Source organism: Cyprinodon tularosa, unplaced genomic scaffold (assembly GCF_016077235.1).
Source record: "Cyprinodon tularosa strain WSP-4 unplaced genomic scaffold, ASM1607723v1 ctg407, whole genome shotgun sequence".
NCBI classification, from domain to species: domain Eukaryota; kingdom Metazoa; phylum Chordata; class Actinopteri; order Cyprinodontiformes; family Cyprinodontidae; genus Cyprinodon; species Cyprinodon tularosa.
In genome coordinates this window covers 1,119,720-1,138,030 of record NW_024039127.1, presented here as the reverse complement: position 1 = coordinate 1,138,030, position 18,311 = coordinate 1,119,720, and the positions used below count along the sequence as shown (strand labels likewise).

The following is an 18,311-nucleotide window of genomic DNA, read 5'->3' as shown; positions in this document are numbered from 1 at the left end:
TTAGCCAATCAAGAGAGGAGGAACTTTAACCCTCAGCCAATGAGGAGAGGAGGAACTTTACCCCTCAGCCAATGAGGAGAGGAGGAACTTTACCCCTCAGCCAATGAGGAGAGGAGGAACTTTACCCCTCAGCCAATCAGGAGAGGAGGAACTTTAACCCTTAGCCAATCAAGAGAGGAGGAACTTTAACCCTCAGCCAATCAAGAGAGGAGGAACTTTAACCCTTAGCCAATCAAGAGAGGAGGAACTTTAACCCTTAGCCAATCAAGAGAGAAGGAACTTTGCCCCTCAGCCAATCAGGAGAGGAGGAACTTTACCCCTCAGCCAATCAGGAGAGGAGGAACTTTGCCCCTCAGCCAATCAGGAGAGGAGGAACTTTAGCCTTCAGCCAATCAGGAGAGGAGGAACTTTAGCCTTCAGCCAATCAGGAGAGGAGGAACTTTAACCCTCAGCCAATCAGGAGAGGAGGAACTTTAGCCTTCAGCCAATCAGGAGAGGAGGAACTTTAGCCTTCAGCCAATCAGCAGAGGAGGAACTTTAACCCTCAGCCAATCAGGAGAGGAGGAACTTTAACCCTCAGCCAATCAGGAGAGGAGGAACTTTGCGCCTCAGCCAATGAGGAGAGGAGGAACTGTAACCCTCAGCCAATCAGGAGAGGAGGAACTTTAACCTTCAGCCAATCAGGGGAGGAGGAACTTTAACCCTTAGCCAATGAAGAGAGGAGGAACTTTAACCCTTAGCCAATGAAGAGAGGAGGAACTTTAACCCTTAGCCAATCAAGAGAGGAGGAACTTTAACCCTTAGCCAATCAAGAGAGGAGGAACTTTACCCCTCAGCCAATGAGGAGAGGAGGAACTTTAGGCACAGATGAAGGGCACTGAGCCCTACTGATGAACTAGTACTATTCTAGCGTGGTTTGGTTGTGTCTGGCACGGTCCAGTTCAGTTGTGTTCCATTTGAACTCAAGTTATCTCGGTTAACTTGGACCGCTATCAACACGGGTTAAAAAGGGTAGCGTAAACGAGTCCATGCAGAGAAATGTTTATTCTGTTGGTGCCCATTATCTGATGTTTGCAAATGGTCCTGGTGGATTTCGCTGTCTTTCTGCATGTTCTCCCTGACCATGTGTGGGTTCGCCCTGGGTACTCCGGCTTCCTCCCACAGTCCAAAAACATGACTGTTAGCTTAATTAGCTTCTCTAAATTGTCCTTAGGTGGAGTGTGTGTGAATGGTTGGTCCTGTTTGTCTCTGTGTTGCCCTGCGATGGACTGGTCACCTATCCAGGATGGACCCCGCCTCGCGACCCCACTCGGGACGAGCGTGTCAGATAATGGATGGATTTAACTACGTCCTGTTCTAACAACACAGACCTGCTGTTCAATCTGTCACTGGACCTCAGATCATCCGAACCGTCCAAACCTCGACATTTTAGCTGTTCAGTCAGGATGGGTCCGCTCTCAGCTCTGGACGAGACGTGGAGATTGTCGGCCCGTCACACAAAGACAAACTTCAACGGTGTCTCAAACTTCTTTTTATTTTCAATAAAACCATTAAATAAAAAAAAATGTGATATTAACTTTCCAGCCTCAAACACTAAATATTGATGGATCAGTTCTGATCAGGTCCAAACGGACCAACAGGGTTCTAAAAGGGGTAAATGAGGCGTATTGCACAACTTTTTTTTACCAGCTGGTAAAGAACGGACCGTTTATAGCTGGGTTTCTTTTTTACAAAATAAAAGAACTTCAACATTCATGTTTTACTGAAAGAGTGCTGATCGAACAATCAGATGCCAGCAGGACTTTGGGTCACTGCTGCTGGTTCCACTTCATCCACGACTCCGTTCACTACAGGACGTCTGAATATTTACACAAACAGGAAAGAGCTACATGAACTGGCTCCAAGCTGGATTTTCACAATAAAAGCTACTGATTAATTTTTAAGAAAATAAAAGCTAAACAGATTCGGTTTGTTCTGCTGGTTTCCGTGGTAACCCCGTCATCAGCTGGGCGCAGAGGTCATCCTCAGCTCCACGGTGGAACCTCCTCTCCAAACTTGGCGAAGTGAGCAGCGTTTTTGGCCTCGAACAGAACCTGAACAGAACCAAACAGAACATGAGACTGAGTGGGCGGGACCAGTGCTTACAGCCGGGTCAAAATAACAGCAACAGTGCTTAAAAATATATAATTTCTACGGTTTGAACATACTACATCAAACAACAAAAAAATTTTTTACTCTTTGATTCTTTCAAACTAATAGTTTAAATTTTTGATTTTTTTTCTAGACGCTTTAATTTTAAAGAAAACGCTTTAATCTTTGATTTCTATCTACAGAAAGTTTTAATCTTTGATCTTTCGCACCAGTCTGTTCTTCTCTACATGGACCGGCTGTCCAGCACCTTTCAGTGGAGGACCACTAACTCTTGGTCCAGATGTTCCCTCAGCAGCGTCCATCGCCATGGAGAGCTCCTGGACAGCAGGTCTGATTCCAAACCTCTAACTCAGGGGGAACCAGTTAAAAACCAGCGGCGTCCGAATAAAGAAAATCATCAACCAGTAAAGGTCAGGAGACATTTTTAATTATAATCCGTTACTTTAAACAGAATTTAATGCTGAAATAAAATGAGGTTTTTATGCATCCAAGTTTTAGATTAAATGTTTAAATAAAAAAAATATTATATTTTTCCATTTTAAAATCTAAAGTGTTTTTTTAAGTAGAGAACAACAATTGTTCAGTTTGGTATATAGAAATTTTCCTGATTCACATATTTTATAAAACACCTGAACTGACCGTTTATTTTTTTCTTTCTTTTTTATGGCTTAAAGATGCAGTAGGAGACCTTTTCTCACACATGTTTTACCATGTGGCTTGAAGATCTCCCCACAGCCGCTTAGCTAGCAGTGAAATAGAAGGTCTGGAAGTGAAACTAAAGTAAATGTTCCCCGCTACAGTGAGAAATAAATGAATAACCCCAACCAATCACAAAACACGGTCCATTGTACACGATTGGTTCCTGAGACGTCAATCATGGTCATCTTCTTGTCCCTCCCATCTGTGCTCGTACCCTGACACATGAACGAATCGACCCCCCAATGCTGGTGCAGGACGTCATGGCTGGAAGCTAGCCGCTGTTATGCTACATTCACACCTAAAGCAGCAGGAGCAGCAAAAACGCGCGTCCTGCTTCATTTTTGATGCTTGTAGAAATTTAGTTCTGACGCAGCTGAAGCATCTTTGCTGCTCTAGCTGCGCGGTGGTAAAGTGGGTCTGATGCGCGGTGGGTGGAGCTACTCTATCCTTTCTTTACCTGGAACAATGGCAGCTATGTATATCTGCTGTGATCGGTGGGTAAAAAAAAGTTTGAATCTATGTTGAAGTGATTATATCAAAGATTATTTCTCTGTGGGAGCCGCTCAGACCCCCACATACCGGCGCTGCGCTGTCACTGGGAATCCCATTCAACAGCAGCCTCTGGTCTGGTCGCCTCCTTGCGGTTTGCCACGGCGGCTAGAAGGCGTTTTTTCACGCACGTAATCCAAACTGCAGGCAGCAGGATAATAAAAAGCAAACACATTTTGCTGGCAGATTCTACATTTGAAGTTAATTTAGGCGTTAATAAACTGTTTCCGAGGAGTGATCATAGCGCTCTGCATCAGCAGTGCCGTCTGTCTCCTGTGCGAGGCGCCATTCCTGCTGCGGTTTGGAGGCGTGGTCTAAAGGGAGAGACAAGGTCTCCTACGGCACCTTTAATGTTGGCAGTGGGCTTTAGGCTGCCCTGCGAGGCTTTAAACCCGGGTTTAACCGGAGACTAAGCCATTCTCAAGCACATATCAAGGAGCTCCTTTTGAGCCTGGATCCAGATTTATTGTTGATTCTGTTCATGGTGGAGAATCCTGCTTCACAGCAGCAGGTTGAGCCAAACATCCTCTAAATGTGCAGGGTCATCTTTGAGCACGCCATTTCACTTTTCTTTCACCGGTTCACCGCAGTTCTTCCAGCAGTCCACACTTTCTCTGCTCTCTTTTTCTCATGGTCTTCTCCTTCTTTCCCATCGCCCGGCTTGCCACAGGTTTGCCTGCTGTGTCTAAAAGTAGCAGCAGCAGCAACCCAGACTGACAGCTCATTGGCTCATTGGATCACGTGCAGCCTGGAGCCGGACGCTCCCCAGGGCTTTACCGTATTAACAGGAGAAGAGGCGCAAGTGAAATTAGACACTGTCGTCAGACAGCATGCGGTAATATATAAATATTTTAAATCCGGTTGGGTCCGGATTAGCTAGAAAGGGGGGTCCGTATCCTGACCCTGGTCTGCTAATCCGTGACCTTTGCTCTAACTGCAAGACCTGCAACCCAAACCGGTCTCACTGCGGGCCGAGCCTGACTAGAACCTTCTGCTTCCTCAATCATCATTGACGCCTCACCTGGTGGTGGACGTAGGACTCGCACAGGTAGCACCATACGGACAGATCCGAGAAGCTCAGGACCATCGGGTGTTCCAACGTGGCGCCATGTGTCACCATGTGCTCATTGACGTAGCGACCGCAGCACACCTGGAGAGCAGCAGACAAACAGCTGAGGTTATCCTCCACGGCGCCGCCGGCGGCAAGGGGACGGGAGGACCAGCTCACCTGGTAGCAGGTCAGGCAAATCCAGTTCTCGGCGTCGGAACCGCAGTCGCCGCACGGCTGGAAGACGTCTATGCCAGAATGTGGGAGAGGCTTGACAGCATCCAGGTGAGGACACCAGGGCAGGGGGTCCACCACGTACAGAGTGTCCTGCGGAGAGACAGAGGGACGGCTTCACCATCGCATTCCTTAAGCTCATTGCTGACAAGCCGCTTCGTTTTTACTGACTCCGCCCATTTCAGCGCTGCATGTCATCTCCAGAGACACCTGAGGCTTGGACCAACCACAGGCTCCCTCTTCCTCTGGCTCCGCCCCTGAGCCGTCCAAAGGCTCCTCCCCTCTTCCTGACTCCGCCCTTGCTTCAGGGTCGGTCCCTGCTTGGTCCGCCTTCGCTGCTGTCGTCACGCTCTGACAGAAAACAGGAAGTAGTCAGAGTTAAGGGTAGAGATCAGAGAGAACGCAGATGGGATGACTCACCTGAGGCTGCATGCTCTCTGCTGATTGGCTGTTCTCAGTCTTCATGTCACCTTCCACCTTCGCTGCTGCCGCTTCTGGTGGGGTGGAGGAAGGCTTGACCTTGTCCTGATTGGCAGAGGTTTTATGGATGTCTAGACTGGCCAATCCCTGCATGAGCTGCTCCAGACCGTGCTCCGTCTGATTGGATGAGACGAGTCATGTGGCTCTTTACTTGATTTAGCAGGAAATCACTTATTTTAACCAGATTGTTACCATAGAGACCTGTCCAACACAGGGTGGCTTTTCTGACTTCCTGCCTTGAGAGCTACGTTTCCCACGATGCTTTGGGGAGGGCACGGCTTCCTGCACAGACTCTGGAACTGTAAGGAGAACAATTACATCAATTAGACAGAAACCAAAGTTTTTACCAAGTCCCGATTCAGTCCAGGTCCCAAACCCACCCTGGATCCTCAAGGACCGCCAGTAGGGGAGGTGCTGTCGGATAACTTCCCTGATTGTTGCCACGGCGCAGTGATGAGGAGGGGGGAGGGGCGTCACCAGCGATGGAGGAGGGTCTCCTAGCAACACGCTGGTGCACATCGCCATGGAGTCAGAGATTGATGTCAGGTTATAACCTCCCTGAGGAGACAAAGATGGCCAATCAGGAGAGGAGGAACTTTAAGCCTCATCCAATCAGGGGAGGAGGAACTTTAAGCCTCATCCAATCAGGGGAGGAGGAACTTTAAGCCTCATCCAATCAGGGGAGGAGGAACTTTAAGCCTCATCCAATCAGGGGAGGAGGAACTTTAAGCCTCAGCCAATCAAGGGAGGAGGAACTTTAACCCTCATCCAATCAGGGGAGGAGGAACTTTAAGCCTCAGCCAATCAAGGGAGGAGGAACTTTACCCCTCAGCCAATCAAGGGAGGAGGAACTTTACCCCTCAGCCAATCAAGGGAGGAGGAACTTTAACCCTCAGCCAATCAAGGGAGGAGGAACTTTAACCCTCATCCAATCAGGGGAGGAGGAACTTTAACCCTCAGCCAATCAAGGGAGGAGGAACTTTAACCCTCATCCAATCAGGGGAGGAGGAACTTTAACCCTCAGCCAATCAAGGGAGGAGGAACTTTAACCCTCATCCAATCAAGGGAGGAGGAACTTTAACCCTCATCCAATCAAGGGAGGAGGAACTTTAACCCTCAGCCAATCAAGGGAGGAGGAACTTTAACCCTCAGCCAATCAAGGGAGGAGGAACTTTAACCCTCATCCAATCAGGGGAGGAGGAACTTTAAGCCTCAGCCAATCAAGGGAGGAGGAACTTTAACCCTCAGCCAATCAAGGGAGGAGGAACTTTACCCCTCAGCCAATCAAGGGAGGAGGAACTTTAACCCTCAGCCAATCAAGGGAGGAGGAACTTTAACCCTCAGCCAATCAAGGGAGGAGGAACTTTAACCCTCAGCCAATCAAGGGAGGAGGAACTTTACCCCTCAGCCAATCAGGAGAGGAGGAACTTTAACCCTCAGCCAATCAAGGGAGGAGGAACTTTAACCCTCAGCCAATCAAGGGAGGAGGAACTTTACCCCTCAGCCAATCAGGAGAGGAGGAACTTTAACCCTCAGCCAATCAGGGGAGGAGGAACTTTAACCCTCAGCCAATCAGGAGAGGAGGAACTTTAACCCTCAGCCAATCAGGGGAGGAGGAGCATTCGCCCTGATCTAAACTCGCCTCCAGGATGACGAGGACTCGTCCCCCAGCCAGTGACATCATCATGTGTGTGAGGTGGGCGTATCCTTCTGGAGACACGTTATATCCTCCCAGAGGATCTCCTCGAGCTGCGTCAAACCCAGCGGACACCAGAACCAGACCAGGGTTAAACTGCAGAGGAAGAAAACAACCAGTTAGTAGATGACTAAGCAGAAGACAGCCAATCAGAGGACTTCAAACTCTATTCAGGTAGATCTATGGTTTATTTCAGATGAACTGGTTCCTAATCCCCACAGTTCTGTGATGGTTCATAGCAGACCTACTTCAGTGGCAATCGGCATGACGACATGATGAAAGGCTGCTAGGTAGTCTGAGTCGCCCATTCGTCCTCCGCTCCACGCCACGTTCACATTGTAACCTGAACCCTTGGCCACGCCCACCCTATAAGGGGCAGCGTCTTCAGAGAACGGGAAGAACGTCCCGTTGTCATAGCGATGGAGTGAGATGTAAAGAACGCTGCAGAAACAAACAGAGCCCACCATCAGATTCACGTCACCATGCCCCCCCCCCCATTGCTCTCCTTCCTCACCTATCATCATCTTCAAACATGTGCTGAGTCCCGTTGCCGTGGTGAACGTCCCAGTCGAGGATCAGGATCCGCAGCTGAGAATCCTGGGAGTTTTTCTGAGCGTAGCGAGCAGTGAGTGCTGCCGTGTTGAAGAGGCAGAAACCGCAGGGAACATCTCTTTCGGCGTGGTGACCCGGAGGACGGACGATGGCCACGCAGTTCCTCACCTGCAGTACGACAGACAGCCAGCAGGTGGCAGACCAGGCCTGTTATATCCAACAACATCCTGAAGATAACATGATAACACAGCCATAAGCTTAACATTAGCCTTTTAACTCCTTATAGACGAGACTGCTGGTTGGTTTCATCTGAAAATTAGCTTAGCCTAGCTTAAGAGTGCTGTAAACCTGGTGTTCTTATGCTTTAAACAACAGGCTGTTAGCCTACTGTTAGCCATCAGGCATGTTTGTAATGTTTTCATTTTCTGTTTACTAGCTTGTTAGCTATCCTTTGCCTTAGCGCAGACTATTGCTACCTGGTAATTAGCTGTGGTCTGTTTTTAATCTAGAGTCTGCTTGTTCTACTGTCCAACCCTCCGCCCTAACCCCTCAGTCACTATAGAGCAGGGACTATATAGTGGACTCAGTTAACTGACCTTTAGGACAGATGATCACTACTTTTCACTCCCCATTGGTCACGTTATCCGACCGCCCCGTGCCTGTGCCATTTTGGTCCCTTCTTGCTGCCACAACAAATCCCATGATGCTTTACGAGGAAAGCACTCGCAAAGCCTTCTGGGATATGTCTGCTCCTTTAGTGACTACGGATGATCACTACTTTTCAAGATGGAAATTTCTATTCCACAACTTTTTCATCCAATAGATCAGGGCTGGGCGACCTAAACTGTTCAAATATTACATACAAAAAACAAAAACATCTGTCTGAAGCCGAGAAATTGTATAAGTCTGATAAGGGCTCTAAGTGTATATTAGCCCACTATCAAAATGACTAAGTAGAACAATTATATATAAAAATTCAATTATGGCGGTGCCTACAAGCAGCGGCATATTACAGCAATATGCCGCCTACGGACTGCAAACAGATTCCCTACAAACTAATCAAAGATCCTGTTAGGGTTAGGCATGTTGCCAGTCTGTTGTCAGCCTGTTTGCAGGCTGTTGCCAGCCTGTTGCCAGCCTGTTGCCAATCTGTTTGCAGTCTGTTGCCAGCCTGTTGCCAGCCTGTTTGCAGGCTGTTGCCAATCTGTTTGCAGCCTGTTGCAAGGCTGTTGCCACTCTGTTATCAGTCTGTTGCCAGTCTGTTGCCAGCCGGTTTGCAGTCTGTTGCCAGCCTGTTTGCAGGCTGTTGCCAATCTGTTTGCAGGCTGTTGCCAATCTGTTTGCAGGCTGTTGCCAATCTGTTTGCAGCCTGTTGCCAGGCTGTTGCCAGTCTGTTTGCAGGTTGTTTCCAGCCTGTTTGCAGGCTGTTGCCAATCTGTTTGCAGCCTGTTGCAAGGCTGTTGCCAGTCTGTTGCCAGTCTGTTGGCAGCCTGTTGCCAGTCTGTTTGCAGCCTGTTGCCAGTCTGTCTGCAGCCTGTTGCCAGTCTGTCTGCAGGCTGTTGCCAGTCTGTTTGCAGCTTTTTGCCAGTCTGTGTAAAGCCTGTTGTCAGTCTGTTTGCAGGCTGTTATCATTTTTCTAGTCTGTTAGTACAGACTAAGCTTTTAGTAGTGTGTCACTACAGTCCAATTCTGGTGTTGCCAACATTGGTGCCTCTAGTGAAGCTCCGATGTTTTAGGGGCGGTGATCCGCTGGTTTAAGGTTGATCCGTTTTTAAACGGCAGACATGTTTTTCTCCGTCCTCCTACCTGGCCAGTCAGGATGCTGTCCACAGCATTGAAGCAGCTTCCAGCAGCCATCTGGGCGCACTGGAAGCTCTGGTTACAGAGGAAGATGGAGGTGAAGTTGTCTCCTAGCTTGTGAAGGTCTCGGGGCTTCATCTCCGTCGTCGCCTTCATCTGCTCGATATGCCGCAAACTGAAACAGACACCGCATTACACTGGGGGGCTGTTGGTCCGGAGACACACACCTGCCACCTTCTCACCTGTGACACATGGCCAGCTCCTCCTCTGTTGCCAGGCGTGCCTGTATCCGATGGCAACGATCAACCAATCCCAGCTGCTGGTGTCTAGAGAAGATCTTAAAGGTCCTCTGAGGCTGTTCAGGGTGATGTCTGCGACAGGTCACATGTTGATTACGACACGCCAACATCAGGAGCCATGTTCTGTCAGCGAGCGGCGGACTCACCTGTCCCACAGGTTCACATGCTCCATCATCTTCTCATCGTAAACCAGCCCTGTCGTCTTGGTAAAAGACGTGTCCACGGAGGCTGGCTTTGGGCCACTGTGATTGGCTGCGGTTCTGGCGCCACGCCCCTCGGTCACGGATCCAGCTAGAACCTGCAGCGAGGCCCAGTATGGGTACAGAGCGGAGACGGTCTGGGAGATGGAGTGCAGGGCGCTGGGACACAGAGGACAGGAGTCAACAGTCGACACAAACTGGGAGCTCTGGGTGCTGCTGGTGTTTGCTTTACCTGTCAGAGAGAGCAGTGGGCGGGTTCAGAGGAGGACAGGCTCCGCCCAGCAGAGCCCTGACACAGGCTGCTACTCCCTCTGCTGTGGCCTGCAGGTTATACCCCCCCTGCACAGAAACACGGCTTCAGCCTCAAGCGTTTGACATGTTTTCATTCACCGTCTGGATGATTTACCTCTAGAGCCAGGACGAGTCGCCCTTCCGCCAAACTCATCAACATGTGGGTCAGGATGTGGAAACACTGAGGACTCACGCACATCTCCCCCTGAATACACACACACACACACAGTGAGTCTGAGACGGTCAGCCCGCAGGGCGGGGCGGGGGCGGGGCCACCCCAGCTCTGTGTAGCTTTACCTTCGGGTCTCCGGCTGCAGCGTCGAATCCGGCTGAGACCAGAACCAGCTGAGGCTGAAACTGCAAACACAGACGGGTTACTGCAGGATGACGCCAGGCCGGCGCCTGCTCTGAAAGGGGGGGGGGGTTTACCTCAGAGGCGACGGGGAGCAGCACCTGCTGGAACGCAGCGATGTAATCAGCGTCACTCAGACCCGTCTGACAGACAAACACAAACAGGAAGGAGAATCAGAACCGGCAAACACAGGAACGATTGCTTTCTGTTCAGGACCAGGAGAGACACGCCCGGAAGGATCCAGCTCTGATGGAGACGAAGCTACGACTTTAAGTCGGTGGGAAATCTAGTCTTCTTTGTCCAAAATGTGAACATTCTGGTCCTCAGGGGACATTCTTTCCACCCCCATTCCAAAGGGGGGGACCCGTTCATCCGTTTCTATTTGCATGTTTTCTAAACTAAAACCAGGCTTTGTTGGGCTGCTGGATAAAACCTGGAACTAAACGCTATTTCTGACATTTTAAAATGAAAAATCTTCCTGGATGGAAGAGAAACGTCTTCAAACTTGGAATCAAAGTCCAGAGGATTTTTTTTAAACTTTTTCTGAGTTACAGGGAGGAGTTCTGCTTCTGGAGGAGGACTCACCTCGTTCCAAGGCAGGTTGATGTTCCTGCCTTCAGCTCGCCCGCTGCCCACGAAGCTGCAGTCTGACTCTGGCAGGTGAGGCCAGAAGGCCCCCCCCTCATAGCGGTGGAGGCTGAAGTACAGGACGCTGAAAGACACACAGGAAAAACGGCCCAGGTCCAGAGTTAGTTGGCCTTATTTGGAAATGTTTTACTGCAAGCTTCCCTCCTTCCTGTCAATTTATGTGATTGTCAGAATGTTTAGTGGATATAAATGTAGTGGGCACTAAATTTCCCACAATGCACCTTGAAAAGTAGGGATTATCCATGGTCACTACACAAGCAGACATATCCCAGAATGCTTTGCAAGAGCTCTCCTTACACAGCATCAGGGGATTTGTTTTGGGGGCAAGAAACAACAAAGATGGCGCAGACATCGTGGGGGAGGCACATGACAGGAGGTGAAATGCAGCTTCAGACGTTTTGGCTTAGATCTCAGATAACAAGGAACGAATGAGCAGACCGCCTCATTCCTTACAGTCAGCCTCTGTAATCAGGAAATTTCAGACATTTCTAAAAATCCTAGCTATCCTTCCGTGCCGCACGATTTCCAGTGATGATTCTGCTCAGCACTGGGATGAACCTCAACGTCTGTCGTTGTTTCCTTCTTCTGGAAGCCCTGATTAGATTATCGTTTGGCATATCCACCTCCCAAAAGCCGACTCTGTCAAGTAAATTCACCAAAGGCTGCCTTCTTCACCTGACTCTCTGCAAACTGCCTGAATGTTACGGGCGCGGCCATGTTGGTTTGCTTGTTTCCCTCTAGAGAGCAGCAGTACTGTAGATCGTCACTAGGAGGCGAGGAACCGTGCTAGAGTGGCGTGTAAAGACACAGTGGATGGATGGATGGATGGATGGATGGATGGATGGATGGATGGATGGATGGATGGATGGATGGATGGATGGATGGATGGATGAACTTTAAACTCAAAAATATAAATTCCAATTTATATTTTTTTTCTTTGAAAGGCCCTTGTCGTAACACAGCTGGTTTTATGACTAACTGGTATTTTTCTCTCCTGTGTTTTTCCTTTGTTTTCAGCTCAGCTGTTTCCTGCCAAACAGCTGGAAGAGCTCGTTAATGCTCACCGCTCGTTAGCATCCCTGCATCCAGCAGCAATCATTCAGTGACAGTTTTACTGTGAGCGTTGAGGGATGGATAATTGAATAACAGAACCGGTGGTTAAACATTCAGCCTTTCTGGGGGGGTGGGAGGGGCTGTTTACCTGGGATCCTCCTGGAACAGATACTGGATACCCTGACCATGATGGACGTCCCAGTCCACGATCAGAACCCTATCAAATAAAAAACACATCCCACACATTACAACACAGATAAACCTCATGAAGACGTTTTGAGAATAAGAGCATCACTTGAAGAGTTTCAGAATAAGAGCATGCGCAACTTCAGGCTTTTTGTTATTGTAAAGGTTCGGTATGGTTCTGTTTGGGTCGGTAAACTCTCTCCTAAAGTCCATTACATTCTCAAATCATCCAGCAGGAGGCGCTGCTGCTAAGTGTGAGTGCAGGCCTACCTGTTGACAGAGTGGCGTCTCTGGGCGTATCGGGCTGCGATCGCCACGCTGTTGAACACACAGAACCCGTTGGGCTGGTCGGCCTGAGCGTGGTGACCTGGAGGTCTGACAGCAGCAGGAGGAGAAGAAGAAGAGACGTCAGGCCTGTCTTCTGGGTCGGGAGACGGGAACAGGTGCTGCTAGCCTTACCTGATGACAGCGAATCCATTCCTGAGTTCAGAGGTCAGAACCCGGTCCACCAGCTGCAGGACCGACCCAACAGCTGTCGCACACACCTGGAATGACTCCTGAAACAAAGACACACCTTCTGATCCTTTAGGAGCTCCGTCAGCTTCAGTCTGCAGGTCAAACAGCAGCCATGTTTCTGATAGTTACCATGGTGACAGAGACAGGCAACATATAGTTACCACGGTGACAGGGAAGGGTGAAATATGGTCGCCACAGTAACTGAGACAATTAAGGTTACCACGGTGACAGTGCTGGCAAAAAAGGTTTCCATGGTGACAGGGAAGGGTGAAATATGGTTACCATGGTGACAGAGAGGGGTGAAATAATGTTACCATGGTGACAGAGAGGGGTGAAATATGGTTACCATGGTGACAGAGAGGGGTGAAATAATGTTACCATGGTGACAGAGAGGGGTGAAATAATGTTACCATGGTGACAGAGAGGGGTGAAATATGGTCACCATGGTGACAGAGAGGGGTGAAATATGGTCACCACAGTAACTGAGACAATTAAGGTTACCACGGTGACAGTGCTGGCAAAAAAGGTTTCCATGGTGACAGGGAAGGGTGAAATATGGTTACCATGGTGACAGAGAGGGGTGAAATAATGTTACCATGGTGACAGAGAGGGGTGAAATATGGTTACCACGGTGACAGTGCTGGCAAAAAAAGGTTTCCATGGTGACAGGGAAGGGTGAAATAATGTTACCATGGTGACAGAGAGGGGTGAAATATGGTCACCATGGTGACAGAGAGGGGTGAAATAATGTTACCATGTTGACAGAGAGGGGTGAAATAATGTTACCATGGTGACAGAGAGGGGTGAAATATGGTTACCATGGTGACAGAGAGGGGTGAAATAATGTTACCATGTTGACAGAGAGGGGTGAAATATGGTTACCATGGTGACAGAGAGGGGTGAAATAATGTTACCATGGTGACAGAGAGGGGTGAAATAATGTTACCATGGTGACAGAGAGGGGTGAAATATGGTCACCACAGTAACTGAGACAATTAAGGTTACCACGGTGACAGTGCTGGCAAAAAAGGTTTCCATGGTGACAGGGAAGGGTGAAATATGGTTACCATGGTGACAGAGAGGGGTGAAATAATGTTACCATGGTGACAGAGAGGGGTGAAATATGGTTACCATGGTGACAGAGAGGGGTGAAATAATGTTACCATGGTGACAGAGAGGGGTGAAATATGGTTACCACGGTGACAGTGCTGGCAAAAAAGGTTTCCATGGTGACAGGGAAGGGTGAAATAATGTTACCATGGTGACAGAGAGGGGTGAAATATGGTCACCATGGTGACAGAGAGGGGTGAAATATGGTCACCACAGTAACTGAGACAATTAAGGTTACCATGGTGACACTGCTGGTAAAATATGGTTACCATGGTGACAGGGAAGGGTGAGAATATTGTTACCATTGTGACAGAGAGGGACAAAGATATGGTTACCATGGTGACAGAGAGGGGTGAAATATGGTCACCACAGTAACTGAGACAATTAAGGTTACCATGGTGACAAACAGCTAAACCTGAGGTTGTGATGGTGACCGGTTACCTTGCAGACGTTCCCACCTCAGACATGAAGGAAGAAATATTAATGGACTCACTTTGATGGTAAAACACGTTTCTGTGTGTTTTGGTATCAGAGCGAGGTCCTTTTTCTGGTCCTCTCTTCCTTCTTGCCAGCAGGTTTTAGTGTGAATTGATTTTAGGTTCAGGTTTGGGGTTAAAAATGACTAACTGAATGAATCTAAAGACATGGTCCTCACTAGGTATAGAAAGATGAGAATGAGTGTGTTCCTACCGGATGGAGGTAGACTGAGTCGTATCTTTCAGACAGACTCTGCAGCTCAGCCTGGGTCATCTTCTGAGTCTCCTTCATGGCGTCTACGTAGAGTTTCCTGCCGTCACCCAAAGATCATCAGCATCATGTAAACGCAAACAGGAAGTCAAACTACCTGCGCTCTGATTGGAGGACTTACGTGTGAGCTAGCAGCAGCTCGTCCTCTGTAGCTTCTCTGGGCTGAAACAAGAAGACAGTGAGGTTAGTGGTTCTGGTTCAGCAGATGTTCCGGTCCCTCAGATCCAGACTGACCTCCACGCTGACGCAGACATCCAGCAGCTCCTGCCTCTGCAGCTCCGACATGATGGACGTCACTCTGCTGGGACTCTCTACATGGCTGGAAAATAACAACCAATCAGACAATCGCTGGGATGATCAGAGCCATAAATCCCTGATTGAAACGAAGTGGAGCTGAGCAGAACGTCAGCAGCTGAAGCTACCTCAGATCCCACAGGTTCTGATGATGCGTGAAGATCTGTGAGTAAACCAGACCGGTCCCGCTGGCTGCAGACCTGCTGGACAGATCCTGGAATCACACAGAGATCAGCTCCCAGCATGAAGAACCCCCCCCCCTCCACCACCAGGTGTTCACATCGACTCCTCGCAGTCTCACCAGCGTCTTCAGCCTGCCGCTCAGCTCCTCCTCTCTGCTCCTCTCCATCCTTCCTCTCCTCTTCGCCTCCTGCAGGCTGTTTCCTCCTTTCTGCTTCTCGGCGTCGGCCTGAGGTCACAGGAGCCGCAGGTAAACACAGCTGAGCTCCAGCCTCACCTGCAGCGGACTGAGCAGCAGCTGCAGCTCCTTAGCTGTGGTGGATCATTAACTGGGAGGTTCTCTGCGTTCAGACTAATCTCTGACCCCGGGTCAAACTTTAACATCACACCTGTTTAACACGCAGTGAGGACGACTTCATGTGACCTCTCTGTGTGGCGTTTACATGTCTACAGACACACCCTGCTCAAAGTCCACCAGAACCAGGACTACAGAACCTGTTCTAACCAGGATCCACAACCAGAGGTCTGACTTTGGAACAAACAGTAAAACTAGTGATGAGTTGAGATGAGCCGAGGCTTCGAGGCATGTCGAGGCGTGATTCATTCAGGGGAGGGGCCAAAATTCATGAGGTCTGAGGCCTCGCTACCGTGAAACCACGTGACCGCTTAGCGAAGTGGTTAGGGATGCGCAAGAATTTTGACAGGCATCTAAACAGCCTCAGTGTTCAGTCAAGATGTGGGAGTTTGGAGGAGAGCTGCTCTCAGCTGGATAGATTCTAAGAATAGATTGGTTGTTTTTCCAACCAATCTAGTTGGTTAAAACTAGTTTGGTTAGAATAAACAATGTAAAGATCAAAATCTGAGGAAACCACCGGAAAAAGTCAGTGTTAACACGTTACTATTAACTACTATTTTCCTCCCTAATACGGTTATTTATATAGGCGGCGTCATCTGTAAGAGGCAGGCTCTCACTCTAGAGGTTGACAGTTCAACACCTGTCTTTGACTTTTGAAAGTTGCGATTAAACTTAATTATTTTGGCTGATGGGACTAATTTGCATTGTTTTGCCCGAGTAAAAATATAGATTGGATAAATTAGGTCGGTTTAGCCAAAAGATTGATTGAACACAACTTCCAGCCTGATTAAAACCAAAAAAAACGTGGAAAAACGATCATGTTTGGATAAAAACGATTAACACCTTTAATTTTGCTCATCATTGCCCAATTTGCACAAACACTTTCACTGATTGAGTTTATTTCACTAAAATGGCAGAAAAACTGTGAACCTTAAATGATTCTTCTAAGAAATTTTTCACTTATTACTGATTTTATTATAAACACCAACCATTAACAATTTCAAAGAAACCTAAAAGGGGAAAAAAACTCACAGATTTTATTACAAACTGTAGTTCTGCTGTCAACCAGTAGGTGGTGACATATTCACATGAAGCCTCATGAACTGTGGGGATCGTTGAAGCAATTTGGCCAAACGGTTCAATGAGGCTTCATCTCAGCATCACTAAGTAAAACTAAACCAGAACCAGAACCAAAGCATCACAGTTTAGTTCTTCAACGGAAAGTTTATTAAAGACAAAACCAGAACCTGGAAGATCTGCTGCTTCCTGCTGCTGGTTACTATCTGCTTCAGGATAGTTATGGTTATATTTAGTTAGGTTCTGGTTGGTTGTGTTCTGGTTATCTCCTGGAAATGTTTGGTTATGTTATTGTTATGATTGGTTGTGTTGTAATTAGTTTGCGTTTGGAAAAGTTAGCTATCTTCTGGATATGATTAGCTTTGCTCCATTTAAAGTTGGTTATGTTCTGGTTATGGTTAATTATACTGTGATTATGTTTAGTTATCTGCTGGATGTGACTAGTTATGTTGTGTTTATGGTTGTTTATATTCTGGTTGTTTGTAAACTTGTTTATGATTAGTTATACTGTGATTATGTTTAGTTATAATCTGGTTATGGTTAATTATACTGTGATTATGTTTAGTTATGCTCTGGATATGACTAGTTATGTTCTGTTTATGGTTGATTGTGTTCTGGCTGTTTGTAATCTGGTTATGTTTAGTTATATTCTGGTTATGGTTAGTTCTATTGTGGGTAGTTGGTTATCTGGGTTAGGGCAGGGAAACTGTTAAAAATGACTGGAAAATCAATGCATGTTCCTCACTACATATAGAAAGATTAGAATGTGTGTGTGTTACCTGTGGCAACAGGCGAGGAGACCTTCTGGATGGTTTGATTCCGGGAGGATCTGATCCAGCTGACATCGCTGATCCACCTGAAGCAGAACAAAACCACCAAGACATTCAGGGACTGAGTTCTGGTTCTGGACCAGGGTCTGGCTGCCTCTGCTGGATCAGAACCAGCTGTGGATCATCAGACCCATTCATTTCACAGGAATGGAGCAGAACCTTAGAGGAACATCAAACTCCATGCTGGAAGGAACCAGAACCAGTTCAGATAAAAGACCAGAACCAGAAAGTCCGATCATCTCATCTCTGCGCAGAACCAGAACCCAGATTAAACTACAGCTCCGGAACCAGAACAGCCGCTGTCACACATGAACTGAGTCTGGAGGTTCTGTTTCTGGGTCACTAAGCAGAACCACCGGAACCAGGTTTGGATCTGAAAATGCTTTTAGATGTTCTGGAATGTTCTGGAAGCTGTTAGCAAAGAAACGACAAAGATCATTCTGTGGATTCTGACTCCGGTTCTGTTCGTTTGATCCAACTGGACCTGTTTACACTGCATACATATAGAACCAGAACCGGAACTGACTGGTTTACCTGCTTTAGCTTCTTCTGGAACAAAAAAAAAAAAAAACTCAGAACTTTTTGCAGGTTTCCAGTTCCTGAAAACATCTAAATACCGAATCCATGGAGTCCCTCCCCGGTTCTGTTTGTTTGAGCGCCAATGAACACTGTCATTGGCGCGTTTAGATGACGTAACACGGCAAAAGACGTCGTGTTTCCGTTATTGGCTGCTGTTGAGCTAAACGATACGTCACTTCAGTCGCCATCTTGGACAGGGAAGCCGCCTATAAATGCAGACGGTTCCGGCTGAGTGCCATACAGATTATTAATAAGGATAAAAGTTTAATAGAATAAAATAGAAAATCCCTTTATTGTCCCACAATGGGGAAATTCTGTTGTTTACAGAAGTAAAGATTATAGAAAAAAAATTATAAGAATAACATAATAGTGAAGAGTTAAAATA

General features: G+C 47.8%; 1 protein-coding gene across 1 annotated transcript; it reads right to left on the bottom strand.

Moving 5' to 3' along the window:
* Nucleotides 1–1,511: 1,511 nt before the first annotated feature.
* Nucleotides 1,512–18,021, bottom strand: hdac6 (histone deacetylase 6). The gene is made up of 28 exons (XM_038298433.1): nt 17,882–18,021; nt 17,297–17,373; nt 15,207–15,314; nt 15,034–15,119; nt 14,846–14,930; nt 14,733–14,773; nt 14,555–14,651; nt 12,698–12,795; nt 12,509–12,613; nt 12,201–12,269; nt 10,937–11,063; nt 10,429–10,494; nt 10,297–10,356; nt 10,115–10,204; nt 9,941–10,047; nt 9,655–9,867; nt 9,452–9,580; nt 9,216–9,384; nt 7,372–7,577; nt 7,106–7,298; nt 6,804–6,953; nt 5,542–5,719; nt 5,354–5,460; nt 5,102–5,278; nt 4,853–5,032; nt 4,628–4,774; nt 4,421–4,549; nt 1,512–2,093 (listed from the first exon to the last, which is right to left on the bottom strand). The coding sequence occupies exons 2-28, from the start codon at nt 17,360–17,362 to the stop codon at nt 2,025–2,027; spliced, it is 3,252 nt and encodes a 1,083-aa protein (XP_038154361.1). The 5' UTR covers nt 17,363–17,373; nt 17,882–18,021; the 3' UTR covers nt 1,512–2,024.
* Between the last annotated feature and the right edge of the window lie 290 nt (nt 18,022–18,311).